Below are 25,041 nucleotides of genomic sequence, written 5' to 3' on the forward strand. Positions count from 1 at the left end.
GCAGAGGTTGTGGTGAGCTAAGATTGTGCCATTGCACTCTAGCCTTGGTGACAGAGTAAGACCCTTTACCCACCCCTCCAAAAAAGGAAAGAACAGGACACAGAGTTGCAAAGCTGGGAGGGGTTACTGACCCAAGTGGGAGGCATCTGCCTCAGAGCAGGGGAGAGGAAAGATCATCTGGGTCCATTTCAGCAAACAGGCTACCCATGGTGCCTCCATCCTCCTGGGCATGCAGTCAGCCCCCAGGCACTGTGAGCTCTGCACTGGAATACCTCTGGTGGACACACCTTAGTCATCCACACCTGCCCAGACTAAAGGGCAACACCGTGACTTCTCTGCCTGCACTCTGACATTCTTTCCATCGTGTAAAAGAGGCCAGATGATTCTCTAAGCCAAGCTTCAATTGCGGCACTCTGCTCTGTCATGCCCAATAGCTCCCCATTGTCCTCCTGGCTCTAGGATCAGGTTTCTGATGTTGGGCTGGCTCTCAGGACCCTTGGGTCTCCTCTAGTCTCCCCAGAGAACCCTGTCCACCACCCAGCCTGCCCTTCCCCTTCCATTTCCCCCAGGCCTCCCTGCATTGCCAGTCGCCAGTTCTTCCCTTGGAGTTCCCTTCCCCCCACCATCCCTCCAGACCGCCCTCAAAGCCCAGCAGGCCATGGCACTGTGGTAGGCTGTCCCTGATACCCGCTGGCCTGGTGAAGATTGAGTCCTTCCTTCATCCCCATCCCACGCCTCTGGACCATGAAGTCCCAATGGGCAGGGGCCATGGGTCACTCAGCTCCTGCTTTCCAGAGCTGAGCCCAGAGCCTGCTTCGACCGGAGATGTTTCTAGAATAAGTGGGTAAGGGTCAAGTGGCAACTTTTTGTTTTCTATACAAAATGTTTTGGATGTAGCTAAGCAATGCCCAGACCCCTGACTCACGGAAACTGTGAGATAATAACCATGTGTTGTTTTAAGCTGCTAAAAAACAAGCTTTTGTCAGTGACAGAGCTTGTTACTAGCCTGCTTCCAGAACTCATCAATGGTTTAACAGAGGCCTTCGCTCTCCTCTGTCGCTTTGTTGTCACAACTGTTGCCCTCGGGGCTTATTTTTTCCACAAGGAGCAAGGCCTAAGGCAGCGTGCTAGGCAGCTGGAGTGAGGCCTCGGGGGCCCTGGTTGGGATGCAGGTGGCATCAGGGTCAGGAGACTAGACTCTTAGTGACCAGGAAGGACATGGAGGCTTGGTGAGGGGAAGGGGCCTGCCCCAGGTCACACACAAGCGAGTAGCAGAGTCTGGCCTGAGCCTAGGTCTCCTGACTCCCAGCCTGTGACTTTCCTGGGGCCTCTTGTCGCCTCCAGAGCAGGATCTGCTGGGAGAGTCTGTCATGTGGGATGGGAGGAAGGACTCAAGGCTCTCTCTTCAACCCCGCCCCAACCTTTGTCCTTTCAGCTCATCACCCTGAGAACAAACCCAGATGCAGCAACGCAGAACAGGCGATTCCAGTTCACTCAGAATCAGAAGAAAGAAGATTCTAAAACGTCCACCTCGGTCACCAGTGTGAACCAAGCCAGCACATCCCGCCTGGAGGGCCTACAGTCAGAAAACCATCGCCTGCGAATGAAGATCACAGAGGTACCTCCCTCTGCATCTGGTAGCTGGGCCCTGTCTGCCACTGAAGCCCCTCTAACCCTGTGCAGGGACTCTCAGGCTCCTCTAGACCATCCCTACAGCATGACCGTGCAGTCTCATCAGCTGCAGTTGCAGCTGCGAGAGCCAGGGGTGACATAAACCACATAGAGGCATTTGTCAGAATCCAACACGAGCTTATTGCCCACCTCACCCAGGCTCTTGGAGGCCAGCAACACCTGATTCAAGCCATCCCCAGACAGAAAGGAACTCAGGGAGATTTGTGAGCTTCCGGATTATCATAGCTTCCTACGTCAGTGTCTCTTTATCTGTGTCTCTCTCCCTCTCAGTTTTTCACTCTCCCAGCACAACCCAGCAACCACCACATCTGTGTGATGTACAAGAGAAGAGAACGTGAAAAGAAACTTTTCAAGAGAGAGTGCTGCAGCAGACCTCGCCTTTGTCCTGAGGGTTCTCAACTGGTTCTTGAATATTCCAGAGAGACCATAGCCAGATTGCCTTGTGCCCAAACCAGGCTTGGCTTGTAGACGAGGGAAGGGAAAACAAATTACCTCCCCTCCTCTACCCCTCCCTTTGGGTTGGAGGTATGCCTGAACCCGTGCTCTGCAGGCTGTGTGTTGCTTTAATAGAGGAATTCTGATTAGGGAGGGGGACAGGAAAGGGACCAAGGAAAGTACATTGGTTACAATGCTGGCTAAACAAGGCCCCAAAATAAAGTGGCCCAGAGAAAATATGTTTATTTCCCTTTTACCTAATGGCCGTGAAAAGAGAGGGCCCAGGTGGGGCAGCTCTGCTCCCCAAGGTCATTGCTGGGCTTGGTTCCTGCCCTCTGGTTTTCCCCACTCTCCAGGGTGTTCTCTTCATTCATAGCGGGAGAGCTGGGTGGACAGCGTGTCCTGTTCACAGTGTCAGGAGGGGAAGAGATAGAAAGTCCACGTGAGGGATTGCCTTTTAAGCAGTAACACCAAAAATTGTGCATATTTTGGTTCTACCCTAGTCACATCAGCAAAAACTGACATGAGCACACCTAGTGAGAGAAGAGGCTGGGAAACGTCGTCTCTAGCTGGACAGCTGCAAGGAAGAAGTGAGACATAGGGTTGCCAGATTAGATATGGGATGCCCAGTTAAATTCAGACTTCAGATCAACAACCAATCATATTTTCAGTAAAAGTATAGCCCAAGTAATACTTGAATATACTTATACTAAAAAAGAACTCATTATCTGAAACTCAAATTTGACTGGACATTCTGGATTTTTATTTGCTAGATCTGGCAGCCCTTTGGGGGGCTCACAGAATTCTGCCACAGAGAGCCACCATACAGTTGTCTGTGCACCTAAAGATGACTGCTTTAGGATGAGGCAACCCACCATCAGCTGCCAGAGCAAACTAAGAAGGGTTTCTGTCCCCCAAAGCCCATTACAGGCTCTGTTTCAATATCAGACCTCTCATGATGAGTACGACCATGTCACTGCATTTCACTTCTACTTGCACACTTCAGCAATGAAGAGTTCACTCACATTAGGAAACCCAAGCCACTATTTAAAACTCTAAAATGGTGTGTTATTTTTCCCAGAAATGAATCACAATCTGGCCTCCTGTTGTCCCCACCCTTTGATCCTACTCCTGCCATTTAAGTCACATAGAAAAGAGTATCTCTTTCCCTCCTCCTCCACATGAAAACGTATTAAACAATTTCATGGCTGTGTTCCTGACATCAGAACAGCATCTGATAGTTTATCAGGTCTCCTCCCTTATACTACAGCAGGATGCTGTTTGGAAAAATCCTCTAACCATGTTTTTCCTGTGCTCTTGCACCAACACAACAGTCAACACAGAAGACTTCTGTGACCAAATGTGTGTGGGGTTTTCCCCACCAACGAGCAGCAGGCACCCGCTGGGTGCCTCCAGTTCAAATCCAATGCTACATATCTAGAGATAGCTTCAGATCCCACAGGTTGAGGGCTCAGTCCCCAAGGCTCCCCCTGACCCCCACCCTACCCTCAGATACCAGTCATAAGTCAGGCCTCTAGGAACTTCTGACCAACCAGCTTCAAGTTGGGACTCCCAGGATCCTGCTTTGGGTTGAATTAATTTGCTAGAGGGGCTCACGGAACCCAGGGAAACACATTTACCAGCTTATTACCAAGGACATGAATGAAGAGATGCACAGAGCGAGGACGGGTGAAGGGGTGTGGAGCTTCCCTGCCTCCCTGGGCCCCATGCTCCAGGAACCTTCACGTGTTCAGCTACCCAGAAGCTCTTCATACCCTGTTCTTTTGAGTTTTTATGGAGGCTTCATTACACGAGGCATGATTGACAACTGTGTAGAAATGTGATTGGACAAAAACGCATGATCTAAACCCAGCAAGGCCTTTCTGTTCAGAATTTTCTTGGCCTCTCTGTAGCATTCCTTCCTCCAGGGTATGGGGCAAGACTCTCTCTCTGTGATAAAGGTCTTTTGACCTACATCAGATTACAGTCCTGCCTTGAGCAGGTGAGAAAGGACAGGAGAAGGTCAGAGAGAGTGATTCTGTTTCATGAGGCCTGCTCCTGAGGCCTAAAATGCCCCAACATTATAACAAAAGACTCTTACAAGAGATATAGCAGCCAGGAATCATGGATGAAAGCCATTCTATTATACAGATATGGTAATATCACAGATGTTCAACACCCATCCCGACTACCACCCCCAACAACTACCGACACTCATATTGCCCAGGCTTCTCTGGGGCTGAATTGCCCCCAGGACTTGCACCTGATTTTTGTATAACCTGGGAATGGGCCAGGTGCTGTGGCTCACACCTGTAATCCCAACGCTTTGGGAGGACAAAGTGGGAGGATCGCTCGAGCCCAGGAGTTCGAGACCGGCCTGGGCAACATAGAGAAGACTTGTCTCTAAAAATAAAAACGTGGGGATGACTGGGACCCATCCTGATTAACTCCTCTGAGTGAGACCCTGCAGGTCAGAGTCTCCATGATAGTGTGAGGCTCAGAGCTCGCGAGCCCTGCATGTCTGTCCTCCACTGTGGGTCCTATTAAGTATCAGTAATAGTAATTATAAGGCCAGGCACAGTAGTTCATGCCTGTAAACCCAGCACTTTGGGAGGCCAAAGTGGGAGGATTGCTTGAGCTCAGGAGTTCAAGACCAGCCTGAGGAACATAGAGAGACCCCATCTCTACCAAAAAAAAAAAAATTAGCCAGACATGGTAGCATGCACGTGTAGTCCCAGCTACTCAGGAGGGTGAGACGGGAGGATCGCTTGAGCCTAGGAGGTCAAGGTTGCAGTAAGCTATAATTGCACCACTGCACTCTAATCTGGGTGACAGAGTGAGACCCTGTAATAATAGTAATATTATTATAGTAGCAAGTTGCCCTTATTATGTTTCAGACACTGGGCTAAACTTTCCATGTATTATCTTGTTTGATCTGCACAACCTCCCCCTGAGGTAGGTACTATTATTACCCCATTCTACAGAAAAAGAAATTGAGACTGGGTTCTCACAAGCCAGAAGAACATCACTGCAAGTAAGGGGCAGCCTTGGGTTTGCATAAGGCCTGTCCAGAGCCTGAGCTCTTATGCTCTCCCTGCTCTTCCTCCCTGGGCTTACTTGTCTGCTTCATCAAGGCCCAAGCCTACACTGAACACATAATTGCAAAGCCCAGGTCCCTCTTATCATAGCTTCTCCTTGAACAAAGAGCTGCCAGGATCCTTCTGCATCTCCTCACCAAAATGCAGTAACCCCTCTGATTCTCAGGGTACTCCTGAATACAGGTAAAGGCCCAGCCCTGTGAGCTACCTTTTGGCCCTAGTGGCCTAGCTGCCAGGGCTGGGCCAGGGACCTGACTCAACTGGAACCTTTGTCTTCTAGCTGGATAAAGACTTGGAAGAGGTCACCATGCAGCTGCAGGACACACCAGAAAAGACCACCTACATTAAACAGAACCACTACCAAGAGCTCAATGACATCCTCAACCTGGGAAACTTCACTGAGAGCACAGGTAAGAGAGCCGGGGCCCCAGAATGTGGTAGGGACCTTGGTTTCAAACACCAGCTGTTCATCTTCCATTTTTTAGATGAAGAAACTGAGGCTCAGACAGGGCACAGGACTGGTATGAAGTCACACACACAGAGCTGGAGCATCTGGAACCTCTGTCTGCTGACCACAGTTCAGTGTCTGCTTTGAGCCCCACCCTGCCTGGGCCTGGGTCTTCGATTTCTCATCCCTCGGCTTCCAGTTCCACACCTACACATTGGGGCCAGCATTCCCAGTGTCCTGACTGGGGGCAGGCACATTTTATTTTCCCTTTTGTTCTTAGTGAATAGTTTACCCTTTCTTCTCTGAACGATATTTCACAGTTTCAAACACACCTCATCAATGTGCAAGAAAAGAATGGTCAGTTAGTTATGATAGAATGCTTAATCTCACCACCCACTTGGGAATTGCAAGCTACAATAACACAAACCTGCCAGGTGCAATGGCTCATGCCTGTAATCCCAGTTTTTTGGGAGGCCAAGGCTAGAGAATCGCTTTGAGTCCAGGAATTTGAGATCAGCCTGGACAGCATAGCAAGACCCCATCTCTACAAAAATAAAAAAAAAAAAAACACAAACCATTTTTGCCTACCTTTTGGAAAAAAAAATTTTAAAGGCTACCAGAGTTGGTAAGAGTATTTGGAAATGAGCATTCTCCTGCAATGCATTAGAAGTCAGTCTAGCACTGTCTAAATGCTCCATGTTAAACCTCTTGACCTGGCAGTTCTACTAGCAGGAACCTGCCCCTTGCAAATACTCCCAGGTGTGCAGAGATGAACACAGAGATGTTCATCACAGTGCTGTCTGTAGGTGAGAAAAACTGCAGTTAACTTAAATGTTCATTATTTGGCGGTGGTTTCATTAATTAAGATATAGCAAAACATGGCACATTTTATAGCTATTAAAAAGTGAGGTGGGTCTACTTGTGCAGATATGGAAAGATCTCCAGGTGAAAAAAGCAAGATGAAAGCCAACATTATGATTATGGGACACACAAATGCATACACGTGTGTGTGAATGCATTTTTTAAAAGGTTTAGAAAAACAAACACCAAATTGCTAACAGTATTCACTCGTGTGAAAAGAAATGGTATTGTGGAAAGTGAGTGAGAAGGGACTATTTTACATTACTTTTTTTTTTTTTTTTTTTTAAGATGGAGTCTCACTCTGTCACCCAGGCTGGAGTGCAGTGGCATGATCCCAGCTCACTGCAACCTTCTCACTGGAGAATTCTCACTGGAGAATTGTTCAAGCAATTCTCCTACCTCAGCCTCCTTAGTAGCTGGGATTACAGGTGCCCACCACCACACCCAGCTAATTTTTTTTTTTTTTTTTTTTAGTAGAGACAGGGTTTCACCATGTTGGCCAGGCTGGTCTGGAACTCCTGACCTCAAGTGATTCGCCTGCCTCAGCCTCCCAAAGTGCTGGGATTATAGGCATGAGCCACCACGCCTGGCCACATTACCTTTTTTGTATTTCTCTATGGCTTGGATTTTTCCATTAGCATGTATTCATCAATTTGTTATAATATTATTTTAAATCAATGAAAAATCTTTATTTTATTTATTTATTTTTTATTTTTTTGAGACGGGGTTTTGCTCTTGTTGCCCAGGCTGGAGTGCAATGGCACGATCTCGGCTCACTGCAACCTCCACCTCCCAAGTTCAAGCAATTCTTCTGCCTCAGCCTCCTGAGTAGCTGGGATTACAGGTGCCTGCCACTGCACCCAGCTAATTTTTGTGTACTTTTAGTAGAGACGGGGTTTCACCATGTTGGCCAGGCTGGTCTCGAACTCCTGACCTCAGGTGATCCACCCACCTCAGCCTCCCAAAGTACTGGGATTACAGGCATAAGCCACCATGCCTGGCCTTTTATTCTGATTATATAAGTAATAAGTGGTCTTATTACAGTAGCAATATTCTATAATTAATATTATATAACATGGTTATTGCAAAAACGTTTAAATTGAGGTAACAAGGAAATTACAAGAATAAAAATTACTTCTAATAACTTTTGTATCTGGTAAAAGTGGGCATTTTAAATTTGTGGGAAAAATGAATTATTCAATAAATTTCATTGGGATAAATGGGTAGGCATCTGGAGGAGAATAAGGTAGATCCTAAACTCACACCTACACAAAAATTAATTCCCATGAATAAAATATTTCAATATAAAAAATGAAAACATGAAAGTACTAGAAGAAACCAAAGTAAAATTTTTAAAAAATAATCTCAGAGAGTGGAGGACCTGTCTCAGTTTGATGCAAAACAGAAATCACAAAAGGAAAGGTTGATAAATTTAGGTACAAAAAGAATTTCTTTCATAATGCGAAAGCCATGATAAGTACAGTCAAAAAATCAAACAAAGCCAAAAATTAACTCAGATAACAAGCTTATGCCCTTACCTATAAGGAGAAATGATATGTAACAATACAAAAAGTATGTATAATTATATACCAATTAGTAAGAAAAAGACCAACATCTCAAAAGAAAAATGAGCAAAAGAGAGTTCTCATAAAAGGAACTGGAAATTGTTCTTACACTTATGAAAAGATGATCAATCTCATTCCTTATTAAAGGAATGCAAATTAAATCTGCAATGAGATACCATTTTTGCCTCAAAGACTGGCAAAGATCAGAGATCAAAAAGCTGCTCAGAGTGCCAGGAAACAGGTTATAAGAGAGGCATTCTCAAATGCTGCTGGTTGAAACAGAAATCATTCAGACCCAGCAATCCCACTTTTGGGATTTGTTCTCCATGCCTTAGTCTGTTTGTGCTGCTGTAACACAATACTGCAGACTTGGTAATTTATAAACAACAGAAATGTATTTCTTACAGTTCTGGAGGCTGGGGAGTCCTAAATCAAGGTGCCAGTAGGTTCAGTGTCTGAGGAGGGTCCAGCCTCCACTTCTGAGATGGCACCTGGATTGCTGCATCCTCTGGAGGGGAGGAACTCTGCATCTTCATGTGGCAGAAGGAGTGGAAGGGGCAAACCCACTTTCTCAAGCCCTTTTGTAAGGGCCCTAACCTCATCCATGCGGGCTCCGCCTTCACGACTTAATTACCTCCTAAAGGCCCCACCTCTTACACTATCACATTGGTCATTCAGTTTCAACACATGAATTTGGGGGGACACATTCAGACCATAGCAGTATGGATATACAGTCGATTCTGCTGATTCACAGTAGCGGTAGTTATGTTCTTTCTGTAAAGCCTCCATCAACAGTGGATTGTGAATACTGAACCATTGCTCCTATACAGGATTAGTTCCTGGGAGTCTCTCACAGGCTGACATCACAAGCTGACATTTTTGTCCACCAATCAATATATAATTTTGTTGTATGCATGTTTCTCTTTAAAGACATCTTATTTAGGCTGAGCGCAGTGGCTCAAGCCTGTAATCCCAGCACTTTGGGAGGCCAAAGTGGGCGGATCACGAGGTCAAGAGATCGAGACCATCCTGGCCAACATGGTGAAACCCTGTCTCCACTGAAAATACAAAAATTAGCCGGGCATGGTAGCACGTGCCTGTAGTCCCAGCTACTTGGGAGGCTGAGGCAGGAGAATCACATGAACCTGGGAGGCGGAGGTTGCAGTGAGCCCAAGATGGCACCACGGCACTCCTCCTGGAGACAGAGTGAGACTCCGTCTCAAAAAAAAAAGACATCTTATTTAATATATATGGTTTAATTAGCATTGCACTCACAGCCAACAGCACTATAGCTCATGCCTGATGGAAGCTTATCTAACTCATGTATTTTCTCTCCATAAGGCACATCACAGCCCTCTTGTGCTTAGGGACACTAGCCAGCACTTCAGCGCTGTGCTTGGGGGCCATTTTAAACAGCAAACTCACCAACACACAGCACAAAATGTGAAAAACATGTCACTAAATAACCTTCAGGAAGATACTTATTTACAATATAAAAGCTAAGCGCTAAGGCAGTGCATCACCTTGCTCAACCTCAGCTGGGAACACGTGCATCATGCAACTCACATTTTCCCACACCGTGCATGTCAGCAAATGACCACAAAAGCATTGAAATATTGATTTGGGGATTACAAATAAATTTTAGTCAGAAGAAGAGTTCGCAAATACAAAATTCATGAATAATGAGGATCAACTGTACACACGTAGGTGCAAAATGACATACATATAAGGTTGCCCACTGGAGCAAAAACAAAGACCCCTCCAGACCACATGAATCCAAATCTCGGGTGGGAACCTGATTTTTATATTTCTTTAAATCTCCTTGTATGGTCCTGAAGCACAGAGAGAGTTGAGAGAATTTGAATCACATATTTTGTGGCTACACAATATTATTTTGAATGGAGGTCCTATAACTTCTGTAACTAATCCATTATTACCAAATTCAGATGAGTTCCAGCATTTTAATATCATAAATGATGCTGAGGTTGTGGCTGGGTGCAGCGGCTCACACCTGTAATCCTAGCACTTTGGGAGACTAAGGCAGGTGGATCACCTGAGGTCAGGAGTTCGAGACCACCCTGACCAATATGGTGAAACCCCATCTCTACTACAAATACAAAAAATTAGCTGGGCATGGTGGCATGTGCCTGTAGTCCTAGCTGCTTGGAGCTGACACAGGAAAATTGCTTGAACCTGGGAGGTGGAAGTTGCAGTGAGCCAAGATAATGCCACTGGTGGCACGATCTGAGTGACAGAAAAAAAAAAAAAAGATGCCGAGGTTGAACATCTTGTATATATCTTTGCACAGATCCTTAATTATTTCCTTAGGATAATTTCGAGAAGTGGAAATTCCGGGTAAAAAATAGGTCCTTTTATGGTGTTTGACACAGATCAGCAGTGCCCCAGTAAGATTATGTCCATTTATTCTCCCACCAGCAGTTTACTGACTATTCTTTTTCTTTGCAATCTTTGCTGCTCTATGAAAAATATACCTTGGAGGTTTTTTCTTTGTCTTACATCCCTATGTGCCTGTGAAAAAGAATGTTAGAACCTCTTGTTTCTAAGTTATGTTTCCTACATAACATTAGTTATGTTTCCTACATTAGTCGACTTGATTTTCCCCTTTTTGTTCTTGGAAAGGAGAGCGTGGGGCATGCCACACACATCCCCAGCACATTGCTTCCATCCCTGACTGCTGGAGGCTTCTCAGCTCACCGCCTTGGTCCCGGGAGAGCCACTACACAGACCTCAGCTTAGAGAACACAGAGGGATAATGGGCTCTTTTGCATTCTGTCTCTTGGGGCATCATCCTACAAAAAGTTGCATTGTTGATTTTTAAAAACTAAGTTAACCGAACATGTTGTGGTATTGTTGTTTTGCATTCAGATGGAGGAAAGGCCATTTTAAAAAATCACCTCGATCAAAATCCCCAGCTACAGTGGAACACAACAGAGCCCTCTCGAACATGCAAAGATCCTATAGAAGATATAAACTCTCCAGAACAGTAAGTACCTTCTCCTTGAGAATTATAACTGAAGAATAAATACGTCACTCCTGCACAAGAGTTTGCAATTTGCACGATGTTTTCACATCCATTATTTTATTTGCTTTCCACAGCCATCCCATGATGCAGTCCAATTACAGTGCTCTTTTTACAGATGAAAAACTAATATTCAAAAAGGGGAGGTGACTTGCCAAAGGTCACTCAATTGCTACATGCAGGAAGTAGGACTTGAACTCACATCTGTCCAACATCAAATCCCATGTTCTCTACCACAACACGCTGCCTTTGTTATGTGTAAAATTTAACCTTGCTAAATGCATTTACTTAACAGTTTACTGAGACCTCCTGTATGTCAGGCATAGGTGCTAGGGTTACAGCGGTGAAGAAAACGGACTAAAATTCCTATCTTCATAGAGCTTCCATTCTATCTAGGAGGCTGATAGCTTAATAAAAAAGCAAGACGTGGCATGTCAAACAATAGGAGCTTTGGAGGAAAAGCACAGAAGGGGGTCAGGGAGTGTCATTTTAAATAGGGTGGTCAGAGAAGACTCAATGAGATGGTGACATCAAAGCAAAGACCTGAACATCTCTGTTAGCTTTGTTCCCACAGGCAATTTTAGGCCTTCCCATCTTATAGCACATTGGAAGCAGAAGTTGGAAATACAAACTTTGAAACTTGGCCTCTGGAAGTGACAAGCAATGAGGAACCAGCAAAAGCAGCCAAATCACCAATTGCAGCATCATTTGGGGCTCTTTAGTATTAGAGCTAATAGCCTGTCAACCCAACTAGCTCCAAGGCCTGGCCAGCTTACAGTCCAGGACAGTGAGTGAGAGTTACATGGAATTTGTCAGCAGTTTGCCTAGCAGTTGCCTCCAGTAGAGTGTAAGCACCTTGAGAGTAAGGTATGAGTCCTTCATGTGTCCCCTGCACCGAACACAGGTTCTGCCAGTGAATAGGTTCTTGACAAGCATTTGTTGAATGAATGAAAGGTGAGCAGGATCCTAACAGACAGAAGAATGCTCTGACAACCACAGGACCCACCTTGCCTAGGCAGATAGCCCTGCCCTGGGTGCTTGGACAGGACACCCTTTTCCCAGGTCACAGTTTATTCTTCCCTTTTTGTCCTGGACTTCTTGCCAGCATGATCTTGCCTTAAGACACAGACTTCAGCTGACATTATACAGGTCCAACTTTAACTTCAGAATGAGATCTCCAACACTGTAGTTCCATGCACACCTGTGAGGTGTCTCTTGGGAGGAGTCTTTCTGGAAAGTGTGGGCAGCACTTCGTCTGTACCCATCTATCTCAGAACCCACCAGTGACCTAAATGAACCCCAAGGGCACACCCAGTTGGGATAAGGCTGCCCCCATGAGTTGATTCGCCTCCACCACAAAACAATGTGGTTGAACAGAAGCAGCAAGAATTCCAACTTCCCCAGTTCTGGTTTTGTTTCCGTGGGGAAGTTACCTGAACTCTGTACTCTTCCCTCTTCTTTATAATGGGAATAGCAGTATTTCTTTTGCCTATTGGGTGTCTGTTAAGCTCTGGGGTTTTTGTTTTTCGCTTTTTTGCACGTGAGTGGCCAGGCACTGGGAACACAAGAAGGCATAAGAACTTAGTCCCTTCTCTCAAGGAATGCGGTGTGAAAGTTGCACCCATGGAGAACTGTGCAAGAATGCAGCTGAGCCAAGCAGAGGAGCAGTCACCTGGGCACATTTGCCGCAAGCAGCCTTTTCAACAAAGTGACATGACAGTCATTAAGACCAGAAGGGTGTGGCAATGAGAAGGGAGTCAGAGGGCAGCTCCCTTTTCCCTTGCTGCTCCTCCATCACGTGCTAACCCACACCCAGCTCCATCTTGCCTCCAGCTTTTTCTGGCTTCATTTCTGAGTATTTACCTAGGGTTCTGCTTAGCAGAGGAAGGGTTCTCTTAGCAGAGAGTGAGCACAAACAAGGTGATATTTAAACTGGATCTTGAAGGAAACACAGTTCATCATGTGAGGAAGCAGAGAAAGAGTCTTCCAGACAGGGAAACAGCAGAAGAGCACCCAGGAGCAGGGTTTCCAGGGAAACTGGCTGCCAGAGGGCAGGGCTTACAGGTGGAAAGGATGGAAGATTCACCTGGAAAATTCTGATCCAAAGATGGAACTTAGGGGGCCCCAAATATCACATCAGTGTCCCTTTTTTTCCCTTCCTTGGCTTCCTAGTGTTGGAAAGATAACACTAGTTACCAAAGAAGCTGGAAGAGCCTGTGGCAATTGGCCCAGCAAGAAGAGATGCGGCCCTGGGCAAAGCAGAGGCAGACGGGAGAGAGGAAGGATGGAGCAGGCGAGAAGTCTTTCAGGGATGGAACTGAAAGCCCTGTGGAGGTTTGCAAGAGTAGAGAATGCGAACTATCTGGTTTGCAGCAAAGCCCTGATAGAAAGGCAAAGCTTTGTCCTTAGTAATACAGACAGTCCCCAACTTACCATTTTTCAACTTTACAATGGTGTGAAAGTGATACACATTCAGTACAGTATTCAGTAAATTGCACGAGATATTTAACACTTTTTTATAAAATAGGCCTTGTGTTAGATGATATGGCCCAACTGTAAGTGTTCTGAGCACATTTAAGGTAGGCGAGGCTCAGCTAGGATGTTTGGTAGGTTAGGTGGATTAAATGCATTTTTCAACTTACGATATTTTCAACTTACAATGGGTTTATGGGAATGTATCCCCATCGTAAGTCAAGGAGCATCTTTTCTGCTAGGGCATTTATAATAACCACCAAATCCTGGCCCAAAGCTCGAGAAAATTCATCTCCCTTGTTTATTCAAGTCTCCCTGGTCATTCCCAGGGCAGTAGCTGGTACATATGGGCCCTCATTAAATACCTGCTGGATTGCTGAATGGTTAGATGATTGGATGGACAGATCTTGGATTCAGAGAAAAATATGCTCCTGTCATCAGTTTTTTTAGCCAAAGCAAGTCCAAGGAACTTTCTGGTAAGCCCCCAGCTAGCCTTCACTAACACTCCTCCCTCTCCTTCTCTTCAGCATCCAGCGTCGGCTGTCCCTCCAGCTCCCCATCCTCCACCACGCCTACCTCCCATCCATCGGAGGCGTGGACGCCAGCTGTGTCAGCCCCTGCGTCAGCCCCACCGCCAGCCCCCGCCACAGACATGTGCCACCCTCCTTCCGAGTCATGGTCTCGGGCCTGTAAGGGTGGGAGGCCTGGGCCCGGGGCCTCCCCCGTGACAGAACCACACTGGGCAGAGGGGTCTGCTGCAGAAACACTGTTGGCTCTGGCTGCAGAGAAGCTGGGCACCATGGCTGGCCTCTCAGGACCACTCGGATGGCACTCAGGTGGACAGGACGGGGCAGGGGGAGACTTGCCACCTGACCTCGAGCCTTATTTGTGAAGTCCTTATTTCTTCACAAAGAAGAGGAACGGAAATGGGACTTCTTCCTTAACATCTGCAAACAAGGAGGCGCTGGGATATCAAACTTGCAAAAAAAAAACAAAAAAAAACTAGACAAGGAGAGAGGCACTAGAACTCCAGCTGGAAGTCACGGAGTGGCTCAAGCAGCCTTGGGAAGAGGCAAGGGGCTTCTGAAGAAACTGCCTCTGCACACACATCACTGGCTGTGACCCCTCAGGCTAGCCCTTCTCCACTCTGGGGGAGGAGGTGGGAAGGGCCACCAGGCCCCCAGCTGCCAGGCCAGCTGACCCCAGCCTTCCTGGAACAGGGAGTCTGCAGGAGCGCAGACAGGCACAGCCCTGGAGCAGGCAGGCCGAGGGCTGCAGCACTGGAGCAGGCTGACTTACATGCTCCACATGGGACCTGTGTCACCCAATGAGATGTTTGTTACTCTGGTAAATGCCACACGTTAACACAACAACACCCATTCCTGGGACCGTGGGGATTTAGGGCACGTCACTGCAGACATGCTCTGCAGCATTCACCGACAGTCTGTCATGCACCCACTATGTTGGCCATGTCCTTGTGTTCCTATCGGATGCTCCCAGTAACCAGGGGGACCACCCAAGCTAATCATGGAACGTCTGTTCCCAGCAAACACGATAAAGAAAGATTGTGCACTTTAACCTCTCTCATCAGGGCCCAAGGGCTGGCTGGGATTTTTTTTTTTCCCCACTAACTTTGTTTCTGACCAAAGTGAATTGGAGGCATTCTGCTAAAAGACATCCCCGTAGACATAGGGGAGAGAGTTGCTGGCTGAGGGCTTCCCTTGGCTTCCAGAAGGCAGCCTTCCATCCAGACAAGCCAGTGAGCTCTCCCCTTGGGATCACTGGGGTGATCAGTCAGCAGATTGATTCTTATTCATAAGATCATTCTTCCCTTTAAATTGAGCCCCTAAGAGCACTGGCCTGGGAGTCAGACAGACCTGGGTTCAAGTCCTCAGTCCCCTGCCCACTCCCTACGTGACTTTGATCAGGTCACTAGTGTCTCTCTGAGCCTCAGTTTCCCCTCTGTAACTTGGGGTTGAACTAACACCTGTCCTGCCTACCTCACAAGGTCACTCTGAGGATTGAAACTTGATCTTGTCCAGGAAAGCTTTGTACCAAACAGTGAAGCCGCCCTGATCCGTGAGGTATGAGTATGACTCTGACCTTCAGCCCTCCCTACAGCCGGGGGTGTGGCCCAGAGAAGCTTCCAGCACAGCCCTCTACCCAGAACATCCGGGCTGGAGGGAGGCTCCCAATGACTTTTCTGACATTCCTAGACAGGTTCATTCTTTGCTCAAGAAAGGCCTGAATGACAATGTCCAGGATGTCTGCACCACTGAGCAGCTCGCTCACTCCCTAAAGAAACCTATTGGCAGCTTCAACAGGCAGGCAATAATCTCTTCCCAGAACCACTGCAGTCAGGAATAAACCGTTTTCTCCACCAGGCTTTGACAAAAGGGCCCACAGGAATCTTACCAATGCCAACATTTCAAAGCACCCTATTTCACGTAGCATAGCTTTCTGCTCCCCTTCCCCAAAGAGAGGTTATGGAGGTACTGTAGCTTTTAGGGAAAAAAAAATGTTAACACATCACAGGTCAAGTTGAAGTCATTCTCTGTTTAGGCACTAAAAATCGGTGTTGTCACTCACTGTGTATTACCAGTATTTACTTGCTTTCTTGATTTCACCAAAACCAAATTTAATTTAAAGGACCACATTAATTTTTCAAAGGGAAAGAGACAATTAATTGTACATAATGTATACACACACACACACACACACAAAATACCTGTAGAAATATTATTCCAGCATAGCAGGAAAACAAACAAAAGTATTGGACTGTCGGAGGTGAGCCTGTGCGTCTGTAACCCTTTGTGACTCCTGAGCGTGCGCTGTCTTCTAGGTTAACTCACGAAGTACATTCTCTGTCTTACTGATACTGTAGGTTCACCCATTTTTTTTTAATTTCCTCGCAAATAACAAGACCCACAGAAGTGACTCTAGCTACTTAATGGTTCTGTTCTTTTATATGCAGCAAACACACCGTCCATTTCTGAAGAGGCTTCGGCCTGAAGGCATTTTCCAATGATGTTAGTGCACAAAACGCTTTAAATTAGACTGGAACTGCCAGAATCAAATGTAAATGAGGAATTTCTCGTACCCCTACTGCATGGTATCGATTTTTAATAAATTGTTGCAAATTTGTTTTTATGAATAAAAGGAAAAAACCTGTCGTCTTTAATGCCTACTCATCCCAAAATGCAGGTCAGATCGGGCCATATTCCTCCGCTTAGAAACTCAGGGGACAATTCTGGGGTTGCCTGCTCAGCATTGTCCCTTCCTTCATAAACTGCCCATCCCAGCCTCCTGCTGACAGCGGCAAAGCAGCCCTGTTACCAGGTGACCCCAACTTCTGGCCACAGCTGATTAATTCGAGGGTGGGAATTTGACCTAGGCTGGGCCGGTAAATCACTTCCTCAGGATTCCTCCATGTAGAGAAATTTAGTCTGCCATGAAACAGAAAAAAAAAATGGAGCCAACAGAGAGACAATCAGGACCAACAGCTGAGTTCTGATGGTGTCTGAGTACCTGGTTAGCGGTCCCTTCCTGCGCTCCTCTGAAAGCACAGCCTTGATTTTGGGGTAAGGAAGGGGACCTATTGGAAGGGAATCTTGCTCCCACCATCCTTGCTCCCACCCCCGGACACAGTGATTGGTTCAGGAATATGCTCATTATCCAGGACCAGCCAATCAGAGCACTTCCCAGGGTTTCTGCCAGCTGTTTTCAGGAGGTTTGAAGGCACTCTGGGCCCTCCTCACCTGCTCAGTTGTTCAGGACTTCCTTGGATTCTCTGTTCTACTGATACATTGCCCTTTTTGCCTAGGTTAGTTCAAGTTGGGTTCCCATCACTTGCAATCCCAAGATTCTTAACTAATATGGAAAACCCACAACCTCTCCAGCCCCAACTCCCCTTCGGGGCCTTGCCAGCCTGTCGAGATTTGGCCCCATGCTCCTTTCTAGCCTCATCATCCCACCCCCTGGAGCCTATGGAGCCACCCCCAAAGTCTGTTTTACTTCTCCAGGGTGCTGAGCCTCAGCCGGCAGCTCCGACTCATCTCCCTAGATCCCCTTCAATGGGATCTTCTCTTCCTAGCTCTGGACTGAGGACATTCCCCCTCTCTATGGCACTGCATACATGCCCACGCTGTCCCCTCCCCATTCCGGACCCTGAGCTCCCTGAGGATGGGACGCATGTCTGCTTCCATGACGTTCCACTGGGCAGCAGTTCCTCCCTGTAGCTCAGAACGGGCTTCAACGAGGCTTTGCATAATTGAACATTTTGACAGAGGCTTGTCCACATTGGTTGCTGGGTCTAGAAGGCAAAGTAAAAGCAGAGGTGGCCACAGCAGGCTGGGGAGGCCCGAGGTTCATGTGACTGGGTGCAGTCCTAGAAATGGGGGCACTGGACTCACAGACTCCACTGGAGGGCTAGTCCCAGCCTGGAGTTTTCCGGGACATGGGATCCTCAACGTGGAGGCTCCCAAGGAGCAGGCTGTCTGAATCCTGGCCCAAGAGACCCCTGCTCCATGCCTGCTGCTCCACACCACTGCTCATACAGCCTTCCTACGGGATGTGGGTTGTTCAAGGATGGGAAACAGGCCCAACATGAAGAATAGGTACCTAAGGTCACCTAATAAGGCTGTGGCAAAGGCAGGAACAACCAGAATCTTAGCTGGTCTTCCTTCTCTACCTGACCCTGACTCACAGAAATTAGAGCAGAGAAGGGTGGCAGCGGTCATCTCGCCCAGCCCCTCCTAGTACAGTTGGGGAAACGGAGGCCCAGCAACTGGAGCCAAGGTCAACCAGAAGGTCACGAGAGGGCCAGCATGGAACCCAGATGTCCTGGTTTTGAGACTTGGCTCTTCTCAGTTCACTTCCCACACCTGTTCTACCATAGGTAGTGTGACCACAGCGGTGAGACGCTGCCCCATAGAGCAATTTCTCAGCTACCACAGACTGAGAAATCTTTATATACCCTCACTAAATATGGAGTCAGCCAAGACAACATTTGGTCGTTTCTCTTAGCACGTCTGAAAGAGAGAAATGCCCCAAGTGTTGAAGATGCTCCTTGTCACATCACTGAAGTGATGCCTTGCTTTGCCATAAGCAGGAAAAGCCCAGACAGCAATGGTGCACTTCATTCCTCTTCATTCTTCTTCAAAAGCATTCTGTCTTCCTTTTGTTATGACTGGGTCATTTCTGAGTTAAAAATAAAAGTGTTTCCCAACCTCAAAGACAGGCTTTCTGGAGTTGAAGCCCTCTTAGAAAGCTCTGCCTGGGGGTCTCCTCACCCTGGGGTGTGGAGACAACACTGGGATCCACTCTGAGGGAAGAAGGGCAGAGGTTTCTGAAAACAGCAAGCCTGGGGCACCAGCCGAGGCCTGCCCTTCCAGGCAGTTCCCTGTGCTCAGCAATTTCTTCTCTACAAGGATCAGGATCCACAGGCCTAGAAGCCAGTGCCAGGGAGAGGAGGTGGTACTGGGTAGATTGCAAAAAGCAGACTGGCGGCCATCAGCACCTCTGCCTGTCCAGCAACCACATCTGCCTTCCTGCAGCTCCTCTGAAAGCACTGCCCTACTTTTGGGGGAAAGCAGAAGAGAGAAAATCTGGAGGGCCGCCCTTGCTTCCACTGCTGGACACAGGATTGGCTCAGGGATATGCGCATTAACCAAGCCCAGCCAGTCAAAGCTTTCCCCTGCCGTTTTTAAGAAGTTTGAAATCTTGCCCTCCACGTGGAGAGCAATGAAAAGAGGGAAACTGAGCTCTCCTTCCATCATTTAGGCTCAAGGACCAGTGATACCTAAAAATACATCCATCCTTGAGCTTGTAGGTTTTAAACTAATACATACCCTTTTCTGCTTACATAGAGTTGGGTTTCTGTCACTTAGAACCAAAAGAAATCTGTGGGATACAGAGGGGCTCCACGAGGGGTTCACTGTTGTCTGAAACCCTCCTGGTATTAAGGAGACATGCAGGAGATATTTCCCTGGCCTCACACACGCCGCTGAACAGGGAGGTGGGTAAGGATACCCAAAGGGAAGATGGGGCTAAGAAGCCTCAGGAGGCTAAAGAAGGGTCAAGGAGCCAGGCTGAGGGCCGGAGGGCTGGCACCAAGCTGCGTGCCCAGCACTTGTCACCTGCCTGTCCCCTACCCCCTTAGCTTTTCACCCCTTATTTAGCCTTGAGGAGCAGGGTTTGTAGGTACTGGACAGTAAATGATTAACACACTCTCTGGAAGGGAAAATTGGTCCCTCCTCTGCCTCCACCCCACATCTGAAACCCCTGGCAAATCCCAGGGGCTAACTCCATCATACTTGGTCTGCCCTGTCCGTGGTCCTGAGTGGGTCCTGCCCAGAGATGACAATTCACTGTCTGGTTCCTCCAGGTCCCACCTTCAGGAGCCCCAGACCCTCAATGGGGCATCCACCGAGCCCCTGATCTTTGCCAAGGCCTGTGCTAGGTGCCAGGTGAACAGTGAGTAGGATATAGGTCTCAAGAAGCTCACACAATAATAGGAAGACAGATGCTTAATGAAGAAATGACAATAGCCTGTGATAAGCACCTGCTCCAGACTGGACATGCCTCCTGGGGGTCATAACCTCCAAACAGGGCTAGTTTTGGGGGTTTGCAACCTATACAGTTTTTAAAGGGCCTCATGTTCGACTTAATGCTCTGCTGTAACTATTTTGAAATTCTAAATAACTTTTGAAAAGGGGGCTTAGAATTTTATTTTATTTTTATTTTTTATTGACTTGTTTATTTTTGAGACAATGTCTCACTCTGTTGTCCAGGCTGGAGTACAGTGGCATGATCACAACTCACTGCAGCCTTGACCTCCTGGGCTCGAGCAATCCTCCCAACTCAGCCTACGAGTAGCTGGTACTACAGGCATGCAACACCATGCCTGGCTAATTTTTTATTGTTTAGAGAGATGAGATCTCTCTAAAAAATAAAATATTAAAAAAATTTATGTTGCCCAGGCTGGTCCCGATCACCTGGGCTGAAGCAGTCCTCCCACCTCAGCATCCCAAAGTGCTGGCATTACAGGCACGAACCACTGTACCCGGCCCAGGGCTTAGCACTTTAATTTCATACTGGAGCCCACAAATTATGTAGCCAGTCCTATAACTAGACCTGAAAATGAGTAAAAGCTAGCCAGCAAAAGAGAGAAAGAAGAGGAGGGGAGAGGGAGAGAACTAACAGCCCAATTCTGTAGAATGCATGCACCTGCAGGGGCTGCTGTGGCTGCACCAAGGACAACTAAGTTGTTGTGTGTTAATCACCTATCATGGAATCCATGTGACTTCAGACTGCTGCGTGATCAGACAGCACGCATCCTGTCTGTGTGTGATGTGAGTTACATCTCAAAAATCATCAGGCCTGGGTGCACATTTGTACACCTTCACTTACCTGGCTGCATGGCTTTGAATGATTCCACCTTTCTGAGCTTCTGATCCCTCATCTGTAAAATGGACATGATACCTCGCTCAGAGCTTCTCTGACAGTCAAAGAGGCTCATGTAGGGGAAAGTGCCTTGTGAACACTAAGCTTATATTTGTGCTACTCCCAGACAGGAGGAATGTAAAATGAGCAGCTTTAGTAGGTACAATGGGGCAGCCAACAGCCTAGTCTCCTCACAACAGACTGCATCTAGGAAGAATGTCATTAGGGAAAACATCCTGACATGCTGTGTTAGGGGCAAGGTGAGATTCTAAAGACAAGGCTAAAAGAGAGACAGCAGAACAATTCTGTTAGAAAAAGAACTAGAAATTTGGGGTTAGGAGAGAAAAATGAGAGGAGTGGGTGATAAATAACAGGACAGTGTGGCTAAAAAGCTTTTAAGTATAGGGATGTCAGCCGGGTGCGGTGGCTCATGCCTGTAACCCCAGCACTTTGGGAGGCCGAGGCGGGTGAATCACCTGAGGTCAGGAGTTCACGACTAGCCTGGCGAACATGATGAAACCCCGTCTCTACTAAAAATACAAAAAATTGGCCAGGCGTGGTGGCACACGCCTGTATCCCCAGCTACTCAGGAGGCTGAGGTAGGAGAATCACTTGAACCTGGGAGGTGGAGGTTGCAGTGAGCCGAGATTGCACCATTGCACTCCAGCCTGGGCAACAAGAGCAAAATTCCTTTTCAAAAAAAAAAAAAGAATAGGGATGTTGAATATTTGATTTTGAGTCATTTGTGTTGCATGAAGTAAAAGCCTCTGTCTTCCCTTTATTTCACTCCCTCCTGCAAAATGTCCCTAAACCTTTGGTTACATTTACTATACAAGTAAAAGCTTTGTGAGTTTTAGTGGAAATAAAGAAAAAGAGCAAATTCTATGTTTAGGTAGAGACCAGAGTAAGGATAAAAGAAGCCGCAGCCACAAGATGCAGAGGGAAAAATATGTTCTCTGGCCAAGCGCGGTGGCTCACACCTGTAATCCCAGCACTTTGGGAGGCCAAGGCGGGTGGATCACTTGAGGTCAGAAGTATGAGACCAGCCTGGCCAACATGGTGAAACCCCATCTCTACAAAAATGCAAAAATTAATTGGGCATGGTGGCACGCACCTGTAGTCCCAGCAACTCTGGAGGCTGATGCAGGAGGATCACTTGACGGGAGACGGAGGTTGCAGTGAGCCAGGATTGCACCACTGCACTCCAGCCTGGGCAACAGAGTATACATATATATACATATATATGACATATATGTTTATATGTCATACATATATGTATACATACATGTATATGACATATACATTATATATAACATATACATTATGTTATATAATGTGTATATGTGAGATATATGTTATATAATGTATATATGTTATATATAATATATGATAAATATGATATGTTTCATATATTATATATATATATATACTCTTTGCATAAGTGGGAATTTGGAGCAAGAGGTGACCATGAGCCCATAAGCTCTCCCAAAATTCACAGAAGCATTGAAGAAGCACTGGTCTTTTCCAGAGCCAAGTATGGAGGGAATAGAAAGTTAGGATTAATCACCTCTAGATCTCAAAGGGCATAGTCACCCTTACTTTCCATCTAAGTTACATAAGCAACAGGAAACATGTCATCCCATAGAGCCATAAATCTCAAACATCCTGAATACAACAGTAGAAATACTAGAAAATAAGACCAGCAATAAAATGGTCAACTGGATGGCAAAACAATCTCCACACTCAAAGCTTTAGGAATGACATGACATAGGAGAAGCTGCCAGCCTGGAGGCTCTGGCAGTGTTGAAGAGCTATTAGCTCGGCCATCTTTGTTCTCCAAGGTTGTGGCTGTTCTTGGCTACCCTAGTCCACCACGTCTGTAACTGGAGAAGTCTGGCACTATTGTGAAGTTAGGGTTTTTGTGCGAGAGAAGATACATCTGATTTCCCTCCATCTGAATTCCAATGGAAAAGACCCAAAACAGTGTCTCTCAAACATGAAAAAAAATAGAGAGGGCCAGGCATAGTGGCTCACACCTGCAATCCCAGCACTTTGGGAGGCCCAGGAGGGAGGATTTCTTGAGGCCAGGAGTTCAAGACCAGCATGGGAACACAGTGAGACTGTCTCTACAAAAAAACATTTTTAATTATCTGGGCTTGGTGGCATGCCTGTAGTCCTAGCTACTTGGGAGGCAGAGGTAGGAAGATTGCTTGAGCCCAGGAGTTCAAGGTTGCAGTAAGTTATGATTGTGCCCCTGCACTGCAGCCTGGGCCACAAAGTGAGACCAGGTCAAAAGAAAGAAGGAAGTAAGGAAAAAAAGAAAGAGAGAAGGAAGAGAGACAGGAAGGAAGGAAAGAGGAAGGAAGGAAGGGAAGGAGAGAGAGAGAAAGAAAGGAAGGAAAGAAAAAAGGAAATAAGGAAGGAAGGAAAAGAAAGAGAAGAAAAGAGACATATGGACACCTTTTTAGTGTTGAGTTAAATTATTTTCATAAAGAAAGTTACTGCAGTGAGCTCTGATTGCACCACTACACTCCAGCTTGAGCAACAGAGTGAGACCCTGTTGAAAGAAAGCGGAAAGAGAGAGAGACATATGGACACCTTTTCAAACTGTGTTGACTTAAATTATGAAATGTGCTCAAACCAGATATAAACTTAGGCTTACAGCATTCATATAAAATCCAAACAAAATAGCAAAGCCAATAAAAATCATGTTAACAACATGGATGGAATGGGATAGATGAAGTTTTGCCGAAAAATAAGTGGCAGCTCACCACACGAGCACAGCTCTGACTGCTGCCGGGCATGTTCCTGTGACTTCAGCCAGCCTGGTGTGATGACTCAATTATCACACTGCTTTTCTTTATTTAAACTTCTGTGAAAACTTCATTTATTCAGCATGCTGCAATATCACTGGGCTGTCCCTGGACTCTAACATATCACTTCCCTATTAAGGCCACCTTTGTTTGTTTTCTCTCATGAGCCATTGACAATAGTGGGGCCATCTGATAATACACACAATTGGAGTCGTGATTGAGTGCAGATGCCCATTAAGCCCCAGGCTAAGTGCTTTGCAAGCATAATCTCATTTAGCTCTCACAGGGACCTCAGCGCAGAACCGATCATTACCACCCTTCTGCAGCTAAAGGCACTCAGGCATAGCGGGTGAGTGCTGTCCTGGGTCACACAGCTGGGATGTGGAGTGAGTCACAATTTGAACACAGCAGCCCGATCCAGAGTAGACCACCTTTACCACTTCTTTAAACCCTAGTCACAATTAGCCGGATTCGGATGACCCAGGATATGCTTTTTTTAAAGATTATCTTGAAATAAAAATCCCTCTTGTTTTCATTTTATAGAAGATTTGCAGACCCCCAAGATTCACCCAGGGCATCATCTGAGGCTCTAGGCCCCAGTCTGAGAGCCTCTGGCCCAGGCAATGTGACCATAAGGAGCCACTGAGCAAGCCAGTGGCTCAGAGCAACGCTGGGAGATACACTCCAGGCCCCTGGGCTCCTCAGGTTGACTCATAAACCAGCCCCTGGGAGATTCTGGGCCTCAGGGACACCTGGTTTTGAGGGCAAGGGAGCCTGGGGGAGCAGGGGCAGCTCCATGTTGAGCAACAGTGACAGTGGCAATGATGATGGCAGTACCAGAGCTCCTGGGCGGCTATGACAACAGACACCTGCCATGGCTGTGGTGGCCACAGCTCTGAAGGCACCAGCCCTTCGATGGGAGTGGAGGTGGAGATGGGGAGTTGGTCAAAACTAACTGAAGAGGTAGGGCGACCTCCACATCAGGAAGGATGCCGATTCACTCAGGGCTAGAGGCAGGCAGCTCTGCCACAGCAGAGAAGAACCTATGCAGACACAAAATCCTATGCCCAAGTTGCCCATTGACTAGATGCCCCCATCCCAGATCTTCACCCTGGGCCACTCAACCAGGCCTCCAGGATCTAGCAGAAGGACTCTGCCAGCATCTCAGGGCAGG

The 25,041-nt window shown here is 46.9% G+C and overlaps 1 protein-coding gene across 1 annotated transcript in view; it reads left to right on the forward strand.

Annotated features, from left to right (window-relative positions):
• Positions 1 to 16,792, forward strand: part of GABBR2 (gamma-aminobutyric acid type B receptor subunit 2) — a 422,753-nt gene extending 405,961 nt beyond the window's left edge. The window contains exons 16-19 of the mRNA XM_003820625.6: positions 1,436 to 1,618; positions 5,506 to 5,635; positions 10,986 to 11,103; positions 14,139 to 16,792. Coding sequence (XP_003820673.4) covers positions 1,436 to 1,618; positions 5,506 to 5,635; positions 10,986 to 11,103; positions 14,139 to 14,304 — 597 coding nt within the window. The 3' untranslated portion in view covers positions 14,305 to 16,792. The remainder of the gene's footprint in view (positions 1 to 1,435; positions 1,619 to 5,505; positions 5,636 to 10,985; positions 11,104 to 14,138) is intronic.
• The last annotated feature ends 8,249 nt before the right edge of the window (positions 16,793 to 25,041 follow it).

Source organism: Pan paniscus, chromosome 11, assembly GCF_029289425.2.
Source record: "Pan paniscus chromosome 11, NHGRI_mPanPan1-v2.0_pri, whole genome shotgun sequence".
In the NCBI taxonomy this organism is placed as follows: Eukaryota; Metazoa; Chordata; class Mammalia; order Primates; family Hominidae; genus Pan; species Pan paniscus.